This window comes from Mauremys mutica, chromosome 17 (genome assembly GCF_020497125.1).
Source record: "Mauremys mutica isolate MM-2020 ecotype Southern chromosome 17, ASM2049712v1, whole genome shotgun sequence".
In the NCBI taxonomy this organism is placed as follows: Eukaryota; Metazoa; Chordata; order Testudines; family Geoemydidae; genus Mauremys; species Mauremys mutica.
In genome coordinates this window covers 17235179-17260079 of record NC_059088.1, presented here as the reverse complement: position 1 = coordinate 17260079, position 24901 = coordinate 17235179, and the positions used below count along the sequence as shown (strand labels likewise).

Below are 24901 nucleotides of genomic sequence, written 5' to 3'. Positions count from 1 at the left end.
GCCCTGGTATCTATAGTGGGATGGGGTGGACAGTTGGGGGCTGTTGGGTGAGTGGGTATCTGTGGGGTTAGGCTAGGGGACAGAGGTCCCCGGGGAAGGGCTGGCGGGACCCTGGGGGAGGGTGTGTCTGTGGGGGGTGGAGCTGGGGGGAGTAAGGAGGCACTTTGCCATCCAATCTGCCCCCACCTTATGCTGGGCAAATAGCCCTGAGTACATTGCGGGGGTCTCTGACTCCTGTTCTCCAGCCCTAGCATCATTTGGTCCCTGGCACCTACGTCCCCCCTGTGTCCCCTCCAGCCAGCCTGCCAGCCCCACAGAAAGGCTGGGCCAGCTCTGTGGGGATTGGCACCACAATGCCCTTACAACCCTACTTAAGGTGCCCAGGGTGGGGAGGTTGGCAGAGACCCCATAACCCCCTCCCTCCCCTATGGACTCCTCGGGGCGGGCAGCAGGGCAGGTGGACCAGACCCACCCCAGCAAGCCAGGCCGCCATCCTGGGTCCAGATCACAGCTGCGCCCCCTAGAGGGGAAAGGTCCCAGGCTCCATTCTGTGCCCCGCTGGCAACTACAGCAGCTGCCCTTCCATGCACCCCTCTCTTCCTGCCCCTTCCGTCTCCCTGCCCCCACCCTGCCTCACCCTTTTCAGGCCCCACAGAAAGGCCCCTCCAGCTGCGCCAGGCCCTCATTCACTTGCAATATCAAATGGATTTACTGGGGGCCTCATTCCAGCTCCCCCTTCCCGTGCTGCTTGGATCCCCCATCCCTCCATCCTGCGCTCTTCATGCCCCCCTCCCCTGCCAGGGCCGCCCGGGGGGGGGCAAGTGGGGCAATTTGCCCCGGGCCCCGCAGGGGCACCCACGAGAGTTTTTTGGGGCCCCTGGAGCAGGGTCTTTCACTTGCTCCAGGGCCCCGGAAAACTCTCATGGGGCCCGGGCCCCTGGAGCTTCTTCCACTCCGGGTCTTCGGCGGTGGGGGTCCTTCCGCTCCAGGGCAGAAGGACCCCCCGCCACCAAATTACCGCCGAAGCGGGACCCGCTGCCGAAGTGCCGGGTCTTCGGTGGTAATTCGGCGGTGGGGTGGCCCCCGCCGCAGGTCTTCAGGGCACTTCGGTGGCGGGTCCTGGAGCGGAAGGACCCCCCACCGCCAAAGCCGGTCCCCCCCCGCCGCCGCCGAAGATCCCAGGCCCCCTGAATCCTCTGGGTGGTCCTATCCCCTGCTGCCGGGATCTCCCATCCCCCCCCCCTCCATCCTGTGCTCCCTATGCCCCCTTCCCCGCTGCCTAGATTCCCCATCCCCCCCATCCTGCCCTCCCCTCACACCCCTTCCCTGCTGCCTGGATCCCCCATCCCCCCAGCCTGCACTCCCCACACCAACCCCTCCCCTGCTGCCAAGATTCCCCATCTCCCCCTCATGTGCTCCCCATGCCCCCTTCCCCTGCTGCCTGGATCCCTCATCCCCTCTGGCCTGGGCTCCCCACACCCCCCCTCCCCTGTTGCTGGGATCCCTCATCCCCACTGGCCTGTGCTCCCCATGCTGCTCCCTTTCTCCATCCAATCTCCCCCCACCTTGTGCGCCTGTTGGGAGCCTTCCCTCATGAACTCCACTCCCCAAGATGAGATTGAACCCAGGAGTCCTGGCTCCCAGTCCCCCATCCTGTAATCCCTGGGCCCCTGTCTGGTTAACACCTCCCCCTGCCCCCGCCCGCCAGGCTGGGGGGCGTATTTCTTTCAGCAGCCCATGGACCAGGTGATCGTGGCAGGGCAGTCGGTGACGCTGGCCTGCGTGGTTGTGGGCTACCAGGGCATGGTGCAGTGGACCAAGGATGGCCTGGCACTGGGCGGAGAGCGAGACCTGCCTGGTATGTATGCGGTCAGCAGGGGGCGCTGTGCTGCGAGGGGTACTGGGGGTCCCTGGGGGGCGCTGTGCTGCAGGGGAGCGGACTGGGGTCCCCAGAGGACACTGTGCTGCAGGGGACCAGACTGGGGGTCCCCGGGGGCACTGTTCAGTGTGGGGGGGGAGGGACCAGGAGATTCCATAGGGCACCATGCTGTTGGGGGAGAACTGGGGGTCCCTGGGGAGCACTGTGCTGCAAGGCAGGAACCAGGGGACCCCACAGGGTGCTGTGCTGTGGGGGAGGGGATGGGGGGTACCCGGGGGAGCTGTGCTGTGAGGGGGGACCAGGGGTTCCTGGGGAGGTGCTGTGCTGCAGGGGGGGTACCCTGTGTCCCTGCGGGGTGCTGTGCTGTGAGGGGGACTGGGGATCCCTGGGGGCTCTGTGCTGCAGTGGGGGGAGATGGGGGTCCCTGGGGGGTGCTGTGCCAGTCCCTGCAGTCTGTCCCTCTCTCCCGCAGGCTGGTCCCGGTACTCCATTGTCGGGGATCCGGCGGCCGGGCAGCACAACCTGAGGATTGAGTCTGCTGAGCTTGGTGACGACGCCGTGTACGAGTGCCAGGCTACGCAGGCGGCGCTGCGCTCCCAGCGTGCCCAGCTCACGGTGCTCCGTGAGTGTCCCCTCCCCCCCCAGCTGGGGAACCACCCTGGGGAAGCTCACAGCACTGGAGCCCCCTCTCCCCACAGCTGGGGCACCGCCCTGGGGACTCCCACCCCATCACTGATCCCCTGTCTCCCATCTGCCCCCCCAGTACCGCCCAATGACCCCGTGGTCCAGAATGGCCCCATCGTCCGGGTCCAGGCCAGCGTGCCCTACAACCTGACCTGCCAGGTGTCTGGTGCCAAGCCTGCCCCTGAGATCAGCTGGTACCGCAATGGGCAGCTGCAAGACTCTGCCCTCTATGCCAAGGTGAGATGCCAGGGGGGCATTAGAGGGGAGGCACAGGGTATGTGTGTGGGGCAGGTTATTAAAGGGCTGCCTGAAGCGTGTGGGGTGTTGGGAATTAAAGGGCAAACCAGGTGTGTGGTGAGACACAGGCTATTAAAGGAGCGGGGGGAGAGGGTATTAAAGGGGAGGTGGGATATGGCATGAAAGGACGGCACAGTGCGGGGGTTGGAGATTCTCCCTCCCAGCCCCCGGGACCCCTTTGGGCAGGGCCGGTGCAACCATTTAAGCGACCTAGGCGGTCGCCTAGGGCACTGGCATTTGGGGGGCGCCATTTTCTTCGGCAGCGACCGCGGCAGCTGGATCTTCGGCCGCCCCCGGCATTTAGACGGAGGGAGCTGGGGCAGGGGAGCACGGGGAGGGCTACCAGCAGCAAGTAAGGGGGGGGCGGCATGCAGGGGAACTCCCCGCCCCGCCTCACCCCTGCCCCGCCTCCTCCCCGAGCACGCCGTGGCTGCTTCACTTCTGCCGCCTCCCAGGCTTGCGACGCCAATCAGCCTAGGTGCCGCAAGTCTGGGAAGCGGGAGAAGTGAAGCAGCCACGGCGTGCTCGGGGTACTCGTGCTTGTGGGCGGAGCAGGGGTGAGCTGGGGCGGGGGGGTGCCTCAGAGCGGAAGGTGGGGGGTGGGGAGCTGCCGAAAGGGGGGCGCCTCAGGGCGGAGCTACTGGGGGGGGGCGCCTCAGGGCGGGGGCGCGGGGGAGGTGGAGGGCGCAAGGTGGAAGTTTCGCCTAGGGCGCAAAACATCCTTTGGGGATGGGCCTAATGGGCCCCAGGCTGAGGCCTGACCTCTGCTCCTGCCCCCCAGGCCCTGATGGAGGATGGGAAGCGGTCGACGGCTATCAGCACCCTGCTCCTCACGCCCAGCACCCAGGACATGGGCAGCGCCTACACCTGCCGCGTTGCCAACCCGGCCGCACCTGCTGGCAAGCAGACCTCCATCACCCTTGACGTGCTGTGTGAGTCCTGACCTGGGGGGGGGCAGGGCTGGGTCTTGGCATGGGGCGCCATGCTGTGGGGGGAGGGGAGCTGGCAGGCGCACCGTGTTGTGGGGGCCTGGGCAAGGGGCTCAACAGGGGCACTGTGCTGTGGGGAGCAGGGGAGGGGCAGGTGGGGGGCACTGTGCTGTGAGGGCAGGGCAGGGGGCTCGGTGCCCGACCGGTGGTGCTGTGCTGCAGTGGGTGGGGGTGCGCCCGGTGGGGGGCACTGTGCTGTGAGGGGCAGGGGGCTCGGTGCCCGACCGGTGGTGCTGTGCTGCAGTGGGTGGGGGTGCGCCCAGTGGGGGGCACTGTGCTGTGAGGGCAGGGCAGGGGGCTCGGTGCCCGACCGGTGGTGCTGTGCTGCAGTGGGTGGGGGTGCGCCCGGTGGGGGGCACTGTGCTGTGAGGGGCAGGGGGCTCGGCGGGGAGCAGGTGAGCCCCACCCCAGAGCTGGTCGCATGTCTCTGACCGTCTTCCCCTTCCCCCCTCCAGACCCCCCCACCGTGATCCTCTCTGTCCAGCCACAGACCGTCCCAGAGGGGGGCAAGGTCAGCTTCCTCTGCACCGCCACTGCCAACCCCGAGGTGACCGGCTACCGGTAAGAGCCGCTGGGGGACCCCGGCGTCCGGGTGCCCTGAGAGACCCCGCGGGCCCAGCCAGGGGAGGGGGCGGGGATGCACTGCCCTCTGGTGGCTGCAGTGGGGACGTGCAGGCCCCCTCTCACCGGCTCTTGCTGCCTTACCTGCCGGGCACAGCGGGGAATCCACGCCCCCTGGTGGGAACAGGCGGTACTGCCCCCAGCTGATGCAGCAGAGGCTCCCCCTAATTGTGCGTCTCCTCCCCGCCCCCTCGCCGGCTGTGGGGCAGGTGGGCGAAGGGCGGCGTGGTCATCGCCGAGGCCAATGGGGACAGCTACGAGGCCAGGGTGGATCACTCCTTCTTCACCCAGCCTGTGTCCTGCGAGGTGGCCAACGCCGTGGGCAGCACCAATGTCAGCACCCTGGTGGATGTGCACTGTGAGTGGGGGGGATGGGTGCTGTCAGTGGGGGTGGGCGTGGGGGGGTTGCAGGGGAGGTGAGGGATGGGTGCTGTGAGTGGGGGTGGGCGTGGGGGGCTTGCAGGGGAGGTGGGGGATGGGTGCTGTGAGTGGGGGTGGGCACTGGCGGGGTTTTCAGGGGATGGGTGCTGGGGGGCAGGGTGCTGGCAGTATGGGGAGTGGGGAAGAGGGTGAGGCTGGGAGGGTGAGGGATGGGTAGGGGGCAGCGGGTTGCGGGGAGGGCACAGTTAGGGAGCCAGGCTGTGGTTGCTGCAGGGGCTGGGCACTGAGCAGGGGGAGGACAATTGAAGGTGGGCATGCACGGGGGAGGGGTACAGTATTGGCAGGGAACCATAGGGGGTGGGTCTGGCAGTGTTGGGAGGATGACCCTGCCCCCCCACCACAAGCCCCACCCCTGCACTGACTGGATCCTCCCCCTGCAGTTGGGCCCCACCTGGTCTCCCAGCCCAAGCCCCTCACCGTGGATGTCGGGGCCGACGCCTCTTTCACCTGCACCTGGGCTGGGAACCCGCCCCTCACCCTGGCCTGGACCAAGAAGGGATCCGGCGTGGTGAGTGACCTGCCTGCTGCAGTCCTGGCTCCCGCCTCCAACTGCTAGACCCCACTCCCCTCCCACAGCTGGGGCTGGAACCCAGGCATCCTGGCCCCCCTGCTCTAACCCCTGCCATGTGGCTGCAGGTGCTGAGCAATGGCAACACCCTGCACCTAAAGACCGTGACGCAGGAGGATGCTGGCACCTACGTGTGCAAGGCCATCGTGCCACGCATCGGTGTGGCTGACAAGGAGGTGACGCTGGCAGTCAACGGTGAGGGCAGGGGTGGGGCATTTCATGGGGGTGGGGCATTGCCTGGGGGCTGGGCATTGCCTGGGGTTGGGGCTTCCATGGTGGAGCCTCAGGTGGCCCAGCCCTATGGGGGTTGCTTCCTGTAGGGTGTGGGGAAGGCATCAAGGGCCGGTGCAACTAGTTAGGCAACCGGCGCTAGGATTTGGGGGGCGGCATTTTCTTCGGCAGTGACCGCGACGGCCGGATCTTCAGCCGCCCCAGTCGCCGCCGGCATTTAGGCGGAGGGAGCTGGGGCGGGGGGGGGAGGGAGGGCTGCCTGCAGCAAGTAAGGGAGGGGGGTGGCACGCAGGGGAACTTCCCGCCCCAGCTCACCCCTGCCCTGCCCCCTCCCCGAGCACGCCCTCGCTGCTGCACTTCTCCTGCCTCCCAGGCTTGCGGCGCCTAAGCTGATTGGATAGGAGGCAGAGCAGGGGTGAGCTGGGGGGGGGGTGCCTCAGGGCAGAGGAGGGGAGCTGCTGTGGGGGGGACGCCTCAGGGCAGGGGCTCGGGGACGGGGGAGGGTGCAAGGTGGAAGTTGCACCGGCCCTGAAGGTGTCTGAGGACGGGGGTGTCTCTGTGCTGGGGGGGGTATGAGTAGGTGCCGCACCCCCTTAATTCTGCCTTCCCCCATTGCAGGGCCCCCTATTATCACCACTGAGTCCAGCCAGCAGACGGCGCTGGGGGACAAGGCACGGTTGGAGTGTCTAGTGAGGAGCACGCCCCCCCCTGATCGCATTGTGAGTGCTGCCCCCTGACCCCCCCAGCCCACCAACCTGCCCCCCACTGCATTGAGTGCTGCTTCCCTGCCCCCACTGATATCCCAGCCCCACAACCTGCCCTGACCACATCGTGAGTGCTGCCCCCTGCCCCCACTGATACTCCAGCCCCACAACCTGCCCTGACCACATTGTGAGTGCTGCCCCCTGCCCCCACCGATAGCCCAGCCCCACAACCTGCCCCGACCACATTGTGAGTGCTGCCCCCTGCCCCCACCGATACCCCAGCCCCACAACCTGCCCCGACCACATTGTGAGTGCTGCCCCCTGCCCCCACCGATACCCCAGCCCCACAACCTGCCCTGACCACATCGTGAGTGCTGCCCCCACTGATACCCCAGCCCCACAACCTGTCCTGACCACATTGTGAGTGCTGCCCCCACTGATAGCCCAGCCCCACAACCTGCCCCGACCACATTGTGAGTGCTGCCCCCTACCCCCACTGATACCCCAGCCCCACAACCTGCCCCGACCACATTGTGAGTGCTGCCCCCTGCCCCCACCGATACCCCAGCCCCACAACCTGCCCTGACCACATCGTGAGTGCTGCCCCCACTGATACCCCAGCCCCACAACCTGTCCTGACCACATTGTGAGTGCTGCCCCCACCGATACCCCAGCCCCACAACCTGCCCCGACCACACTGTAAGTGCTGCCTCCACTGATACCCCAGCCCCACAATCTGCCCTGACCACATTGTGAGTGCTGCCCCCACTGATACCCCAGCCCCACAACCTGCCCCGACCACATTGTGAGTGCTGCCCCCTACCCCCACTGATACCCCAGCCCCACAACCTGCCCCGACCACATTGTGAGTGCTGCCTCCACTGATACCCCAGCCCCACAACCTGCCCCGACCACATTGTGAGTGCTGCCCCCACTGATACCCCAGCCCCACAACCTGCCCCGACCACATTGTGAGTGCTGCCCCCTACCCCCACTGATACCCCAGCCCCACAACCTGCCCTGACCACATTGTGAGTGCTGCCTCCACTGATACCCCAGCCCCACAACCTGCCCTGACCACATTGTGTGTGCTGCCCCCACTGATACCCCAGCCCCACAACCTGCCCCGACCACATTGTGAGTGCTGCCCCCTGCCCCCACCGATACCCCAGCCCCACAACCTGCCCTGACCACATTGTGAGTGCTGCCCCCTCCCCCCACTGATACCCCAGCCCCACAACCTGCCCTGACCACATTGTGAGTGCTGCCCCCTGCCCCCACCGATACCCCAGCCCCACAACCTGCCCTGACCACATTGTGTGTGCTGCCCCCACTGATACCCCAGCCCCACAACCTGCCCCGACCACATTGTGAGTGCTGCCCCCTGCCCCCACCGATACCCCAGCCCCACAACCTGCCCTGACCACATTGTGAGTGCTGCCCCCTGCCCCCACCGATACCCCAGCCCCACAACCTGCCCTGACCACATTGTGAGTGCTGCCCCCACTGATAGCCCAGCCCCACAACCTGCCCTGACCACATTGTGAGTGCTGCCCCCTGCCTGCCCCGCAACTCACCCCCAGCTCCCCAACCTGCCTCCGAACACATTGTGAGTGCAGATGCCCCCCGGCCCTCCAATCTGCCCCGACTGTATCATGAGGGCTGGCCCCTGACTCACCCCCTGAACTCCCCAACCTGCCCCCAACCACATCGTGAGTGCTGCTGTCCCCTGCCCACCCCCCACTGACCCCTCCCCAGCCTGCCCTCCCGCTGACAGGGCCCGTGTCTCGGTCTCGCGGTAGGTGTGGGCATGGGGCGAGCGGGTGCTGGACAGCGGCTCAGAGGAGCGCTTCACAGTGGACACAGCGCTGACGGAGCGGGGGGTGCTCTCGGCCCTGCTCATCCAGCCCACGCGCCTGGAGGACTTCGCCCTGCCCTACAACTGCACGGCATGGAACCGTTTCGGGGCCCGCTCAGCAGCCGTCACACTGCGCCGGCAGGGTAAGCCCTGCCCCTGGCCCATAGCCCTGCCCACATCCACACTAGCCCTCCCCACAGCCCAGCTGGCCCCACCCACACCCAACCCTGCAACAGCTGCACAGACTGGCACCTCTTAGCCCCATGCTGACAGGATGGGTCCCATGGGTTCCAACCCCTGACCCAATTGCCTCACCCTCCCACACCAAACCGGCTACAACTTACCCAGATGGCCCACTCCTGAGGTGGCTGTCACCAGATGAACCATCCCCGTGAGGCATTATGTGTGACTGTTCCCCAGCTGCCCCACCCCAGAGGTGGCTGCATTTCAGTGCTGGGGGAGCCATCCCTGTGAGGTGTTATGTGCGACTTTTCTCCTGCTGTCCCCACTCCCCAGAGGTGGCTGTGTCTCAGTGCCAGGCAAGCTGTCTCCATATGGTGTTATGTGTGGCTGTTCCCCAGCTGCCCCACCCCAGAGGTGGCTGCATCTCAGCACTGGGCAAGCTGTCCATGTGCTTTAGCAGCAGGGACCCGCTCTCATCTGCTCTTTCCCCCACAGAGGTCCTGCCCATCATGATAATCGGGGCCTCGGCCGCGGCTGCCGTCACCCTGCTGCTGGTCTTGGTCGTTGGCGTGTCTGTCTGCTGCCTGCGCTGGTGCCATGGGAAAGGTGAGGTCACTGGCTAGCTCTGCCCCGCCCCACTTACAGACGTGAGTCAGTGATGAGCTGCCAAAATATTAACAACCGATTCCCTCCTCCTCACCCCACGAGGGGGTCATGCCCCCCACGCCCCCGGGACTCCTGCCCCATCCAACCCCCCACGTTCCTTGACAGCGCCCCCCCCGGACCCCTGCCCCATCCACCCCCCTTCCCTGTCCCCTGACTGCCCCCTGCCGCCCCATCCAACCCCTCCTCTCATTCCTGATGGCCCCCCGGGACCCCTGCCCCATCCAACCACCCCTTCTCCCTGACCCGACTGCCCCTGGAACCCCTGCCCCTGACTGCCCCCCACCGCCCCATCCAACCCCTGCTCCTTCCTGACTGCCCCCCCGGACCCTTGCCCCCATTCAATCCTCCTGTTCCCTGCCCTCTGACCGCCCCGACACTAATTCACCCCCCCAACTCCCCTGCCCTCTATCCAACACCCCCTCCCTGCTCCCTTACCGCGCTGCTTGGAGGTGGGGGCCAGGCCGGGGCTAGGCCTGGGCCGCTCAGCCGGGGCCAGGCCAGAGCCGCGCCGCCTGGGGACAGGGTTGGGGTCAGGGTCGGGGTTGGGGGCCAGGCCGGAGCCGTGCAGCGCCTGGAGCCCTCCTCGCGCCCCCTGCCCCAGCTCACCTGCGGGAGGAGGAGAAGCTGGGGGAGCGTTCAGGAGAGGAGGCAGAGGCGGAGTGCGGTGAGCTGGGGCTGGGGGAAGGGCAGGGAGCTGCTGGAGCTTTTGTTAAATTTAAAAGCCTTTTTCGAAGGCTGAGATGGGCCTTTCCCCCTTCACATGCAGACACACTTCTAACAGGTGTTAACATGCTTGGGCTAATACGTGGATCCACACATGCCCCGACATGGTACCACACAGACCCACGCTTCTGTGCATAGGGACACATGAGGACACACATGGACACGCCAGTTTAGATACAGGAACCCACGCGGGTTGGTGTTAGAAGTCTCGTGGTGACATGGATAGGCTTGATGCTCCCGAGAACATGTCTGTACAGGCATGAAACGTGTCCCATGTAAAGGTCACACAAACATACCCTCACATATGTGGGCAGCCCCTTTAACATGTGCCTAGGCCCTCAACACATGAACATACGAGTCATTCCCATGTGCACCTGGAGCCATGACATGTCTCAGACACGTCTGCACTGATGTGGTAACCCCGCTGCATATCTCTTTTAACACACGTGTGTGACTGGATCTGGACAGCTCGTTGGATAAGTGTAACCTCTCTCTCCAATGGCTGGTGCAGGATAACAGCTCTCTACTGCTACCCAGCCTCCAGTTCCAGTGGCAGTTGCTTCATCTCAGTGCCAGGCGAGCTGTTCCCATGCAGAGGCGGCTGCATCTTAGCACCAGGGGAGTCATCCCCGTGCAGTGTTATGTACAGCTGTTACCTGGCTGTCCCACCCCAGAGGTGGGATGGGGAACCACACCAATGGGGTGCACAGATTTCCCCGCCCCCCCGAACCAGTGGTGGGTGGGGCCCATAGGGGAGCTGAGGACCCAGGAGAGGTTCACGCTCCTGTGTCTGTCTGTGTCCAGCAGCCAAACAAGGCACCAAGCTCTCCAAGACGGATGTCCTGGTGCAGATCACCACGAGCGACAGCAGCCCCAGCCGGCCCAGCGATACAGAGGAAGATGTCAAGGAGCCCATGGTGAGCGTGGCCTGGTGTCCTGTATTGAGCCCCCGCAGCATGGTGCCCCCTACTGAGCCCCCCGGTCTCCACAGCACTGCGCCCCCTACTGAGCCCCCCGGTCTCCACGGCACTGTGCCCCCTACTGAGCCCCCCGGTCTCCACGGCACTGTGCCCCCTACTGAGCCCCTCGGTCTCCACGGCACTGCGCCTCCTACTGAGCCCCCACAGCATAGTGCCCCCTACTGAGCCCCTTGGTTTCCACGGCACTGCGCCCCCTACTGAGCCCCTTGGTTTCCACGGCACTGCGCCTCCTACTGAGCCCCCACGGCACTGCGCCCCCTACTGAGCCCCCTGGTCTCCACGGCACTGCGCCTCCTACTGAGCCCCCACGGCACTGCGCCTCCTACTGAGCCCCCTGGTCTCCACGGCACTGTGCCCCCTACTGAGCCCCCTGGTCTCCACGGCACTGTGCCTCCTACTGAGCCCCCACAGCATAGCGCCCCCTACTGAGCCCCCACAGCATAGCGCCCCCTACTGAGCCCCTCGGTCTCCACGGCACTGCGCCTCCTACTGAGCCCCCACAGCATAGTGCCCCCTACTGAGCCCCTTGGTCTCCACGGCACTGCGCCCCCTACTGAGCCCCCACGGCACTGCGCCCCCTACTGAGCCCCCCAGTCTCCACAGCACTGCGCCCCCTACTGAGCCCCTACAGCATAGCGCCCCCTACTGAGCCCCCTGGTCTCCACGGCACTGTGCCCCCTACTGAGCCCCCCGGTCTCCACGGCACTGTGCCCCCTACTGAGCCCCCCGGTCTCCACGGCACTGTGCCTCCTACTGAGCCCCCACAGCATAGCGCCCCCTACTGAGCCCCTCGGTCTCCACGGCACTGCGCCCCCTACTGAGCCCCCACAGCATAGCGCCCCCTACTGAGCCCCCACAGCATAGCGCCCCCTACTGAGCCCCTCGGTCTCCACGGCACTGCGCCTCCTACTGAGCCCCTCGGTCTCCACGGCACTGCGCCTCCTACTGAGCCCCCCGGTCTCCATGGCACTGCGCCTCCTACTGAGCCACTGCAGCATAGCGCCCCCTACTGAGCCCCCCTGGTCTCCACGGCACTGTGCCTCCCTACTGAGCCCCCGCAGCATAGCGCCCCCTACTGAGCCCCCCTGGTCTCCACGGCACTGTGCTTCCTACTGAGCCCCCCAGTCTCCACGGCACTGTGCTTCCTACTGAGCCCCCCGGTCTCCACGGCACTGTGCCTCCCTACTGAGCCCCCGCAGCACTGCGCCTCCTACTGAGCCCCCCTGGTCTCCACGGCACTGTGCCTCCCTACTGAGCCCCCGCAGCACTGCGCCCCCTACTGAGCCCCCCTGGTCTCCACGGCACTGCGCCCCCTACTGAGCCCCCTGGTCTCCACGGCACTGCGCCTCCTACTGAGCCCCTCGGTCTCCACGGCACTGCGCCTCCTACTGAGCCCCCACGGCACTGTGCCCCCTACTGAGCCCCCTGGTCTCCATGGCACTGCACCCCCTACTGAGCTCCCACAGCATAGCGCCCCCTACTGAGCCCCCCTGGTCTCCACGGCACTGTGCTTCCTACTGAGCCCCCCGGTCTCCACGGCACTGTGCCTCCCTACTGAGCCCCCGCAGCACTGCGCCTCCTACTGAGCCCCCCTGGTCTCCACGGCACTGTGCCTCCCTACTGAGCCCCCGCAGCACTGCGCCCCCTACTGAGCCCCCCTGGTCTCCACGGCACTGCGCCCCCTACTGAGCCCCCTGGTCTCCACGGCACTGCGCCTCCTACTGAGCCCCCTGGTCTCCACGGCACTGTGCCCCCTACTGAGCCCCCACGGCACTGTGCCCCCTACTGAGCCCCCTGGTCTCCACGGCACTGCGCCTCCTACTGAGCCCCCACAGCATAGCGCCCCCTAGTGAGCCCCTTGGTCCCCACGGCACTGCGCCTCCTACTGAGCCCCTCGGTCTCCATATCACAGCGCCCCCTACTGAGCCTCCTCTCCTCTGTGCCCCCTACCGAGCCCAACGGTCCCCACAGCACTGCACCCCCCTATTGTGCCTCTGCCCCATGGCACTGCCCCCTGACAAACCTCCCATTCCCCACAGCACAGCGCCCCCTACTGAGCCCCTCACCCTGCTCCCCATGGCCTGGCGCCCCACAATGCCACGCTGGGCTATGCATCCAGGTTCAGTAGGTTCATGGGGGGGCCCCGGGATCTGGCTGCAGGGAGTGAGTGACAAAGCCGGACCCCCCTACCTCGAGACTCAGCCCCTCCCCCTCCTCCCCTCACCCCCACAGGCCACGAGCAGCGAGTCCCCAGCCACATCGCACACGGAGCACAGCGAGATCCTGGAGGAGGAAGAGGGCAGCCAGGACATTAAGGTGGGAAGCCCCGCCCCTGACCCAGACCCCACCCCCTTTCCCCCAAGAGGCAATGCCATGGTGTCTCCTCCCCCTCTCTTAAAGGCACAGTGGCCCCCCTGCACTTCCCCTGGCCCTGTCCTGCCCCACATAGAGTGCCCTGCTGGCGTGGGGTTGGGGGTCCCCCCAGGCTACAGGAGCTGGAAATTCACACCTCATTGGGATGCAGACAGCAGCTCCTCTCTTCCCAATACCAAGGGGCACAGGCTCTCTGCAGACTCAGGCAGCATTGCTGTGTCAGTCACACTTGGGGCAGTTCCCCCCACTCTGAGGGGCAGCCCCCAATCTCCCCTCCCCCCTCTGGCTCATTGATGTCTCTTTTCTACCCCCCCAGGACCCCACCAACGGTTACTACAAGGTCCGTGCTCATGAGGAGCCCCACCTGTCTGGCAGTTTCTCAGAGTACGCCCCGGCCCCGCGCCCCCTCTACGCCGGGTCCCATGCTGCCATGTTCCCCACCTCAGGGCAGCCCTACAGCCACCGCTATACACTGGGGGCACCCAGCTCCCGCACAGCCTACGAGCCCCACTACCCACAGGATGGGGTGTATGGGGGGGGCTACCTCACGGCCCCCTACACCCGGGCTTTCACCAGCTACGTCAAGCCCAGCGCCTACGAGAAGGCAGAGAATGGCTACGAACACTCAGACCAGGCCAGCAAGGTGTCAGGTGGCTCCCGCTTCTCCTACACCTCCCTCTCGCAACAGTCGGACTACGGGCGGCCCACCCAGCAGCGCATGCAGACACATGTGTGACTCTTCCTCCCCAACACACATCAAGCCACTGGGGGACAGACACCCAGGGTCGTCCCTGTTGTGGGAGAGGGTTGGTGTAGCTTCAGCTTAGCCAACTGTCTCAAAATGGCCAACAGGCTAGCTGACTTGTGCTGCTGGAGGTGGAGATGAGTGGCCATCGGCTGGGGGAAGGTGTTCAGAATGGCTGTCTCCCCAGTTGACTTTTTCCTCCTAGAGGCGGGGATGAGTGGCTATTGGCTGGGAGTAGAAATCAAGGGATGGGTTCAAAATGGCTGACAAAGGGGGTTCAAAACGGCCCTGTTGACTTCCTCCGTTGGACCTGGGGATGGATTTGCACTGGATAGGGAAGAAGTCACAAGGTTAGAGACACTAATGGCCATCACATGGGTTCAAAATGGCCATTGAGTTGGGTTCAAGATGGCCGTTGGCCCAGCTTACTTCTTCGGTTGAGCCTGGTGATGAATACAATTGGCTGGGGAAGAAGTCTGGCTTAGTCCTGGGACGTTGAGGTGGGTTCAGAATGGCTGATGGTCCCATCACTTCCTGAAATCGGCCGGTTGGCTTAGCCCAGGGCTGCCAAGGTGGATACAAAATGGCCACCAAGAGGGGCTCAAAATGGCTAACAGCCCGATCAGCTTCCTGCAGAGACGAATGGAGGGAGGAGCCAGTGGATGTTGGATTTCCGAGTGGCTTCCCCCACTGCCGCTGGCACTGGATCAGCCAGGCCTGGACGCAAGATGGCGACCGCAGAACCAAGATGGCAGCTGATGCTAGAGCCCGCCTGCTGGCGTTGCAGGCCCAGTAAAAATGGCAGCTCTCAGCTTTCCTGTGCAGCCTGACCATGGGGCTCATGGAGGGCAGTGGACATATGCGTGAATCCCCCCAATGGCAGCACCCTCCCACACACCACCAATGGGGGGGCTGGGTCTGCTGCCCTCTGCCCCACCCCCACCCCCTGCTGGGGTGGGACTGTTAGGGGCCCCACAGATCTGTGGGGCTCGGAGCTAACAGCCCATTGGGATGCTAAGGGCAGTTTCCTCCTCTCAGAGCGTGGAACCTCAGGCATGCCCCAGGGCAGTGGCCTGGTTGGCTTGGGAGGGACTAGGGCACAGGACCTCCCCCCTCCAAGGGACACCAGCTCTAATTCCCCACTGCAAGACCACGGCGGCAAGATGTTGATGTTCTAGCCGGGCCCTGGCCACAGTCTCTGGCAGTAACTGAGCTGGGCCAAATCCATTCAGCTGGGGGCTGGGTTTTTCCTACCATTAAAAACACCCTGGTTCCCGGCCATCCCCAGGCACTGGGTTCCCCCACAGGGGGGAGGGGAGTTCTCAGGGTGACCCCCCCACACCTGTCAATCTCCTGTCGCAATGGCGCAGACTTAAATAATTTATATTTAATAAAACACATGGAAAGAGTCAGTGAGACTTTTATTAGGGAACCAGCCTGATGGGGTGGAGCCTGGCAAAGACTGCCTGGGTCCGCCCCCTGGATCCAAGCGACACCTGCCCCCTCCCTGCCCCCCGAATCCGACCCATCCAGCCCGGTACCCACCCCCTCCCTGCCCCCCGAATCTGACCCATCCAGCCCGGTACCCACCCCCTCCCTGCCCCCCGAATCTGACCCATCCAGTCTGGTACCACCTGATCCCCAGAGGCAACCCATCCAGCCTGGTACCTGCCCCCAGGAGCCAACATGTCCAGCCCAGAAACCACCCCCTGGACCTGACCCATCCAACCTGGAATCTGCCCCCTGGAGCTGACCCATCCAGCCCAGTGCCTGCTCCCCTCTCTGCCCCATTCAGTCTGGTACCCGTCACTTCCTGCCCCCCAGAGCCGACTCATGCAGACCAATACCCACCCCATTCCTGCTCCCCAGAGCCGACCCATCCAGCCTGGTAACACCTGCCCCTCAGAGCCAACCTATCCAGCCTTGTACCCACCCCTCCTGGCCCCTCAGAAGTGACCCATCCAGCTCGGTACCTGCCCCCTCCCTGCTACCCCAGAGTCAACCCATTTAGTCCAGAACCCGCATACTCCCTGCCCCCCGGAACTGACCAATCCAGCCTGATACCTGCCTCCTCCCTGCCTCCCCAAGGATGACCCACTTAGTCCAGTACCCGCCCCCTCTCTACCCCGCAGAGCCAATACATCCAGCCTGGAACCCGCCCCCTTCCCATCCCACAGACCCGACCCATCCAGCCTGGTATCTGCCCCTCCCAGCCCCCCTGAGAGCTGACCCATCCAGCCCGGAACCCGTCCCCTTCATGCCCACCGGACCTGACGCATCTAGCCTGGTACCCACCACCTCCTTGCCCCCTGGAACCAACCCATCCAGCCTGGTACCCACCCTCCTCCCTGCCCCCTGGAACCAACCCATCCAGCCTGGTACCCACCCTCCTCCCTGTCCCCCCAGAGCCAACCCATCCAGCCTGGTACCCACCCTCCTCCTTGCCCCCTGGAGCCGACCCATCCTGCCTGGTACCCACCCTCCTCCCTGTCCCCCCAGAGCCAACCCATACAGTCCAGAACTTGCTCCCTCCCTGACCCCTGGAGCTGACCTATCCAGCCCATTACCCACCCACTCCTTGCCCCCCACAGCTGACCAATCCAGCCTGGAACTCGCCCCCTTCACACCCCCTAGTCCTGACCCATCCAGGCTGGTACCAGCCCCGCCCAGCCCTGACCCTCCAGCACCAGACCCGCCCCTTTCCCACCCCCTGGACCCAACTCATCAAGCCTGGTAACACCCACCCCCAGATCCAACCCATCCACCCCCGTACCCACCCCCTCCCTTCCCCACGGAGCTGACCCATACAGCCCAGTACCTGCCCCCTCTCCACTCCCTGGAGCTTACCCATACAGCCTGGAACCTGCCCCCTTCCCGCCCCCTGAACCCAACCCATCCAGCTTTGTACGTGCCCCCTGAGAGACAATGCATCCAGCCGGGAACCCATCCCCGCCTCCCCCTGGAATGGATCCATCTAGCCCGGTATCCACCCCTTCCCCACCCCCCACAGCTGACCCATCCAGCCTAGTACCAGCCCCACCAGACCCTATTCATCCAGCATGGTACCCGCCCCCTTCCCGCCTCCTGGACCTGACCCACTGAGCCTGGTAACAGCCACCCCTAAGAGCTGACCCATCCAGCCCAGTATCCTGCCCCCTTGACCCAACCCATCCAGCCTGGTAACACCCGCCCCCTCCACGGAGCCAACCTTCCAGCCTAGTCACACACCCCGCCCAGGAGCCAACCCATCCAGCCCGGTACCCACACCCTCCCTGCCCCCAGACCTGACAAAACCAGTCCAGTACCCACCAGCTCCCTGCCCCTCGAGCCAACCCATCCAGCCTGGTACCCGCCTTCTCCCTGCCCCCCAGAGCTGACCCATCTAGCCTGGTACCACCTTGTTACAAAAGCAGCCTTTGGCGGGACACAACTGAGAGTATCAATTCCGGACAAATTGCTTAGCGCAGGGCTGGATTTCCTTTACCACTAAGGCACAGCAAACCAGCCACACAGAGAGGACTTTGGTTTTGCCCCACTGGCTGACTAGAAGTCACACAAGCAATTCCCTCACACACTCCAGTTTCCCAGTATCACCACCAGCGCCACTCGTTATGGGGATGACTGGTTATGAAAACCAACACCCCAGTGAAAGAAAAGAGGTTCTCCCGATCCCAAAGGACCAAGCCCCAGACCCAGGTCAATATACAAGTCAGATTTTACCCACAAATCACACTATTGCCAATCCTTTAGAATCTAAAATCTAAAGGTTTATTCATAAAAAGAAAGAAATATAGATGAGAGTTAAAATTGGTTAAAGGAATCGATTACACACAGTAATGGCAAAGTTCTTGGTTCAGGCTTGTAGCAGTGATGGAATAAACTGCTGGCTTAAGTCAAGTCTCTGGAGTGCACCCACAGCTTGGGTGGGTCATTCAGTCCTTTGTTCAGAGCTTCAGTTTGTAGCAAAGTTCCTCCAGAGGTAAGAAGCAGGATTAAAGACAAAATGGAGGGGATGCAGCTGCCTTTTATAGTCTCTTGCCATGCGGCCTGTGCTTCCTGTTCAGCTTGGCTGAGCAGTGAAATCCTTGCTGATCCGAAATGCAAAAAAGAAACTTACAAGAAGTGGAAGCTTGGACAAATGACCAGGGAGGAGTATAAAAATATCGCTCAGGCATGCAGGAGTGAAATCAGGAAGGCCAAATCACACTTGGAGTTGCAGTTAGCAAGTGATGTTAAGAGTAACAAGGAGGGTTTCTTCAGGTATGGTAGCAACAAGAAGAAGGTCAGGGAAAGTGTGGGTCCCTTACTGAATGGGGGAGGCAACCTAGTGATGTAGAAAAAGCTAATGTACTCAATGCTTTTTTTGCCTCTGTCTTCACGACCAAGGTCAGCTCCCAGACTGCTGCACTGGGCAGCACAGCATGGGGAGGAGGTGACCAGCCCTCTGTGGAGAAAGAAGTGGTTCGGGACTATTTAGAAAAGCTGGACGAGCACAAGTCCATGGGGCCAGATGCGCTGCATCCGAGGGCGCTAAAGGAGTTGGCGGATGTGATTGCAGAGCCATTGGCCATTATCCTTGAAAACTCATGGTGATCGGGGGAGGTCCTGGATGACTGGAAGAAGGCTAATGTAGAGCCCATCTTTAAAAAAGGGAAGGAGGACAGTGCCGCCCAGAGGATTCCGGGGGCCTGGGGTCTTCGGCGGTGGGGGGCCCCCGCTTCGGTGGTAATTTGGCGGCGGGGGGTCCTTCCGCTCCGGGACCCGCTGCCAAAGTGCCCCGAAGACCCACGGCGGGGGCTCCCCACCTCCGAATTACCGCCGAAGCGGGGGCCCCCCACCGCCAAAGTGCAGCCGGGTCTTTGGCGGTAATTCGGCAGCAGGGGGCTCCTGCTGCGGGTCTTTGGGGCACTTCAGCGGCGGGCCCCCCGCCGCCGAATTACCGCCGAAGACCCGGCTGCACTTCAGCGGCGGGTCCCAGTTCGGCGGGAATTCGGCAGCGGGGGGTCCTTCTGCCACGGAGTGGAAGGATCCCCCGCCGGCAAAGACCAGGAGCAGAAGATGCTCAGGGGCCCAGGCCCCACGAGAGTTTTTCAGGGCCCCCGGAGCGAGTGAAGGACCCCGCTCAAGGGGCCTCAAAAAACTCTCGTGGGGGCTCCTGCAGGCCCCGGGGCCTGGGGAAAATTGCCCCACTTGCCCCCCCCCCCTCTGGGCGGCCCTGAAGAAGGATCCAGGGAACTACAGGCCAGTCAGCCTCACCTCAGTCCCTGGAAAAATCATGGAGCAGGTCCTCAAGGAATCAATTTTGAAGAACTTAGAGGAGAGAAACGTGATCCGGAACAGTCAGCATGGATTCACCAAGGACAAGTCATGTCTGACTAACCTAATTGCCTTCTAGGAGGAGATAACTGGCTCTGTGGATGAGGGGAAAGCCGTGGATCTGTTATTCCTTGACTTTATGTGAATAACGTCACACACACACCGCGGATCCAACCCATCCAGCCCAGAACCCACCCCCTTGACCCGACCCATCTAGCCTGGTAACACCTGCCCCCAGAGCCAAGCCAGCCAGGTCGGTACCTGCCCCTCATAGCTGCCCCCAGATCCGACCTATCCAGCGCGGTACCTGCCCCCTTCTCACCCCCTGGACCTGACCCATCCAGCCTAGTAACACATGCCCCCGGAGGCGACCCATCCTGGTCGGTACCCGCCCCCTCCTTGCCCCCCAGAGGAGACCCAGCAAGCCAGTACCAGCCTCTCCCTACCCCCTAGAACCGATCCATCCAGCCCAGTACCAGGGGCGGCTCTACATATTTGGCCACCCCAAGCAGTCAGGCGCGGGAGACGCCCCGGAGCCCCGGGAGCAGCGGACCTCCCGCGGGCATGACTGCAGAGGGTCCGCTGGTCGCGCGGCTCGGCTGGACCTCCCGCAGCTGCGGACGGTTGGCTGGTCCGGCGGCTCCCAGTGGAGCTTCCGCAGTCATGCCTGCGGGAGGTCCAGCCGAGCCGCGGGAGGAGCGCCCCCTCCGCAGTCATGCTTGCGGCAGGTCCGGTTGTCCCGGGGCTCCGGTGGACCTCCCGCAGGCATGACTGCGGCAGGTCCACCGGCCCAGCCTGCCGCCCCACGCGCGTGCTTGCCGCGCTGGGGTCTGGAGCCGGCCCTACCCAGTACCCACCCCCTCCCTGCCCACCGGATCTGGCCCATACAACCAGTAACCTGCCCCCTTCCTGCCCCCTGGACCCGACCCATCCAGCCTGATACCTGCTGTCACGGAGTGTAGGGGAGTCAGGTCCTGCACCCCCGGGCCCCCTGCCGATTCACCAGGACTCTCAGCCAGCCAGTAAAGCAGAAGGTTTATTTAGACGACAGGAACACAGTCCAACACAGGTCTTGCAGGCACAGATAATAGGATCCCCCCTTGTCAGGTCCATCTTGGGACCCCATAACCCCCATCGGGGATCAGAGCCCTTTTGCTCTGCTTCCCCTCCGTTCCCCAGCCAATTCCAGTCTGCCCAGCCCCCTCCGGCCCCTCCTCTCTCCTCAGCTTCTCTCCCGGGCTAGGAGGTCACCTGACCCCTTTGTCTCCAACACCTTTAGATGCACCTTTGCAGGGAGGGGCCGGGCCATCCGTTGCTAGGAGACAGAGCTTCAGGCATTTGGCTGCATGGCCTTTTGCTGCTAGATACTTAGGATCTGTACCCAGCCCCCAGTGCGAACAGTCCCACTTCGTCACACCTGCCCCTTCCCTGCCCCCGAGATCCGACCTATCCAGCCCAGAACCCACCCACTCTGGGCCCCCCGAAGCCCAGAACCTGCCCACTCTGTGCCCCGGAGCCAATCCATCCAGCCCACTACACGCTTACTCCCCGCTGCCAGGACCAAACCCATCCAGCTTGGTACCTGCCAGTCCCTCCCCCCCCCACCCCCGAGCTGACCCATCCAGCTTGGAACCAACCCACTTCCCACCCCCAGATCCGACACATCTAGCGTGGAACCCGCCCTCTCCCCACCTCCTGGACCTGACCCATCCATCCTGGTACTCACCCAATGCCAGCCCCCCAGAGCTTACCCCTCCACCCTGATACACGCCCACTCCCTGCCCCCTGGATCTGACCCATTCAGCCCCAGCACCCGCCTCCTCCCTGACCCCGGGAGCCGATCCATCCAGCCCGGTACCCACTCCCATCCCTGCACCCCAGAGGTGACCAATCCAGCACAGCACTGGCACTGTCCCTGCCCCCCAGATCCGACCCAGCAAGCCTGGTAAATGCCCCCTCCCTACCCCTCCAGGGCTGATCCCTCCAGACTGGTACCTGTCCCATCCCTGCCCCTCAGAGCCGACACACCTAGCATGGAACCCGCCCCCTCAGCTCCCCCAGAGCCGACCCATCCAGCCTGGTACCCACACCCTCCCTGCCCCCAGGCCCGGACCCATCCAGCGCAGTACGACTAATAAGCCTTCTGTTTTACAACGCTGGCTGAGAGTCACGGCTGACTGCGACTTTGGGGAGCAGGGTCCTTCAGGAGCTCACGGTGAGAACAGGGGTGCTGACTGCTCCGAGGTCGGTCCCAGGAGGCGTTGAAGCCAAGGAGGCTTCCCCTAGCAGTGTGGGATTGATTCAGAGCGATTCCAGAGCACTAAGCCTGTGTAACCTCTATGACAGTGGGTATCGGGCTGGATGGGTCGGCTCCGGGAGGCAGGGAGGGGGCGGGTACTGGCCTGGCTGGGTCAGCTCTGGGGGGCGGGGAGGGGGCGTGTACCAGACTTTATGGGTCAGACGCGGGGAACAGGGAAGGGGCGGGTATTGGACTAAATTGGTTGACTCTGGGGGGACAGGGAGGGTGTGGGTACCAGGCTGGATGGGTCAGGGGGGAAAGGGAGGGGGCGGGTATTGGACTAAATTGGTCAAATCTGGGAGGGAAGGGAGGGGGTGGGTACTGGGCTGGATGGGTGCTATCTGAGGGACAGGGAGGGTGCAGGTAGTGGGCTGGATGGGTCGGCTCTGGGGGAGCTGAGAGGGGCGGGTACCAGGCTGGATGGGTCAGCTCCTGGGGGCAGGGACGGGGCGGGTACCAGGCTAGATGGGCTGGGTCCAGGGGCCGGGAGGGGGGGCGGGTTCCATGCCAGATATGTTGGCTCTGAGGGGCGGGGAGGGGGCGGGTACCAGGCTTTATGGGTCAGACGCGGGGAACAGGGAGGGGGCGGGTATTGGACTAAATTGGTTGACTCTGGGGGGACAGGGAGGGTGTGGGTACCAGGCTGGATGGGCTGGCTCCAGGGACCGGGGAGGGGGCAGGTTCCATGCTAGATGTGTCGGCTCTGAGGAGTGGGGAGGGGGCAGGTACTGGACTGTATGGGTCCGCTCCAGGGTGCAGAGAGAGGACAGGTACAGGGCTCGTTGTCTCTAGGGGGCAGGGACGGGGCAGGGACGGGTCTGGAGGGATCAGCCCTTGGGGGGTAGGGAGGGGGCAGTTACTGGGCTTGCTTGGTTGGATCTGAGGGAAGGACAGTGACAATGCCGTGCTGGATTGGTTGCCTCTGGGGGGCAGGGAGGGGGCAGGTACTGGGCTGGATGGATTGGCTCCTGGGGGGCAGGGAGGAAGCAGGTGCCAGGGCTGGATGGGTCGGCTCTGGGGGGCAGGCAGGGGGTGGCCTGGATAGGTCAGCTCTGGGAGTTGGGTGGGTTGAGTAGGAGGTGGGGAGAGGGCGGGTTCCATGCTAGATGTGTTGGCTCTGGGGGACGGTACTGGGCTGGATGGGTTAGCTCCAGGGGGCAGGAAGTGGGTTGGTTCCCAGCTGGATGGGTCAGCTCGCGGGGGGGGGGGCAGGGACTGGCGGGTACCAAGCTGGATGGGTTTGGTCCTGGGGGTGGGGAGGAGCGTGTAGTGGGCTGGATGGATTGGCTCTGGGGCGCAGGGAAGCTGCAGGTATCAAGCTGGATGGGTCAGCTTTGGGGGGCCCAGAGTGGGTGGGTACCAGGCTGGATTGGTCAGCTCTGGGGGACAGGGAAGGGGCAGGTACTGGGCTGGATCGTTTGGCTCTGGCGTGTAGCGAGGGATACCAGGCTGGATGGGTTGGGTCCAGGGGCTGGGAAGGGGCCAGGTTACTGGTTGTATGGGCCAGATCTGGTGGCCAGGGAGGGGGTGGGTACTGGGCTGGACGGGTTGGCTCTGGGGGGTAGGGAGGGGCTGGTATCAGCTGGATGGGTCTCCTCTAGGGGGCAGGGACGGGGGCAGGTACTGACCTGGATGGGTCAGCTCGGGGGGCAGGTGTTACCAGGCTAGATGGGTCTGGTCTAGGGGGCAGAAAGGGGGCAGGTTCTGGGCTGGATAGGTCAGCTCTGGGGGGCGGGTATCAGATTGGATGGGTTGGGTCTGGGGGGGGGGCGGGTGTGTGACGTTATTCACATGATCTGTAACTGTATAGATCATTGTTGCAACTAAGGTTCTATAATTGCACCAAATCTTGTATGAAGGAGGTCAAGTGAGGCGTCTATGAAAAGGTTCTGATTTGCTGGGTATGATTACGCTGCCTGTCTGCAGGTATCATTTTTGTATTTAAAGTTATAAGTATTGGCTCTATACCTGTTTCAAATGTTGGCTCCTGGGGTAACGTCCACGAAATAATCAGCCAGATATGCCATGTAAAATACCTGCAAAAATGTTATAATTTGCCAGATATTATAATCTTGTTTATATGTTTGTATCGCCTTTGTATTATGAGTTGTACATATGTATGTATGTCTTTATTTCAAAGTTGTGCTCTGCTTCTGGGTAACACCCCAGACAGTTTGGCATCAGCACTGCCTAGCCTGCTTGATGGCCCATTAAGGACCATCAGCTATACAGCTGACCCATTGAGAGAAGGCAGATACACCTTGTGACTCAGCAAGGCAGGCAGGGACATGCCTATGGAGAGCGCTGTGCTGGGCAGCTTGTGTTTGAAACAAAGGAATCATAGAATCAAAGAATATCAGGGTTGGAAGGGACCTCAGGAGGTATCTAGTCCAACCCCCTGCTCAAAGCAGGACCAATCCCCAACTAATCATCCCAGCCAGGGCTTCGTCAAGCCTGACCTTAAAAACCTCTAAGGAAGGAGATTCCACCACCTCCCTAGGGAACCCATTCCAGTGCTTCACCACCCTCCTAGTGAAAAAGTTTTTCCTAATATCCTAAGCCTCCTCCACTGCAACTTGAGACCCTTACTCCTTGTTCTGTCATCTGTCACCACTGAAAACAGTCTAGATCCATCCTCTTTGGAACCTCCTTTCAGGTAGTTGAAAGCAGCTATCAAATCCCCCCTCATTCTTCTCTTCTGCAGACTAAACAATACCAGTTCCCTCAGCCTCTCCTCATAAATCATGTGCTCCAGCCCCCTAATCATTTTTGTTGCCCTCCACCGGACTCTTTCCAATTTTTCCACATCCTTCTTGTAGTGTGGGGCCCAAAACTGGACACAGTACTCCAGATGAGGCCTCACCAATGTCGAATAGAGGGGAATGATCACATCCCTCGATCTGTTGGCAATGCCCCTACTTATACAGCCTAAAATGCTGTTAGCCTTCTTGGCAACAAGGGCACACTGTTGACTCATATCCAGCTTCTCATCCACTGTAACTCCTAGGTCCTTTTCTGCAGAACTGCTGCCTAGCCACTCAGTCCCTAGTCTGTAGCAGTGCATGGGATTCTTCCATCCTAAGTGCAGGACTCTGCACCTGTCCTTGTTGAACCTCATTAGGTTTCTTTTGGCCCAATTCTCTAATTTGTCTAGGTCCCTCTGTATCCTATCCCTACCCTCCAGCGTATTTACCACTCCTCCCAGTTTAGTGTCATCTGGAAACTTGCTGAGGGTGCAGTCCACGCCATCCTCCAGATCATTAATGAAGATATTGAACAAAACCGGCCCCAGGACCGACTCTTGGGGCACTCCACTTGATACTGGCTGCAAACTAGACATGGAA

The 24901-nt window shown here is 63.0% G+C and overlaps 1 protein-coding gene across 2 annotated transcripts in view; it reads left to right on the top strand.

Annotated features, from left to right (window-relative positions):
• Window positions 1-16285, top strand: part of KIRREL2 (kirre like nephrin family adhesion molecule 2) — a 28026-nt gene extending 11741 nt beyond the window's left edge. The window contains exons 3-16 of one of the 2 annotated variants that reach the window (XM_044990672.1): window positions 1709-1858; window positions 2352-2501; window positions 2643-2800; window positions 3642-3792; window positions 4305-4410; window positions 4680-4828; window positions 5292-5419; window positions 5548-5674; window positions 6329-6429; window positions 8217-8415; window positions 8951-9061; window positions 10652-10761; window positions 13057-13140; window positions 13514-16285. In XM_044990672.1, coding sequence (XP_044846607.1) covers window positions 1709-1858; window positions 2352-2501; window positions 2643-2800; window positions 3642-3792; window positions 4305-4410; window positions 4680-4828; window positions 5292-5419; window positions 5548-5674; window positions 6329-6429; window positions 8217-8415; window positions 8951-9061; window positions 10652-10761; window positions 13057-13140; window positions 13514-13933 — 2144 coding nt within the window. In that variant the 3' untranslated portion in view covers window positions 13934-16285. Of the gene's footprint in view, window positions 1-1708; window positions 1859-2351; window positions 2502-2642; window positions 2801-3641; window positions 3793-4304; window positions 4411-4679; window positions 4829-5291; window positions 5420-5547; window positions 5675-6328; window positions 6430-8216; window positions 8416-8950; window positions 9062-10648; window positions 10762-13056; window positions 13141-13513 lie in introns of both variants that reach the window. The other variant, XM_044990671.1, reaches the window with a different exon arrangement.
• The last annotated feature ends 8616 nt before the right edge of the window (window positions 16286-24901 follow it).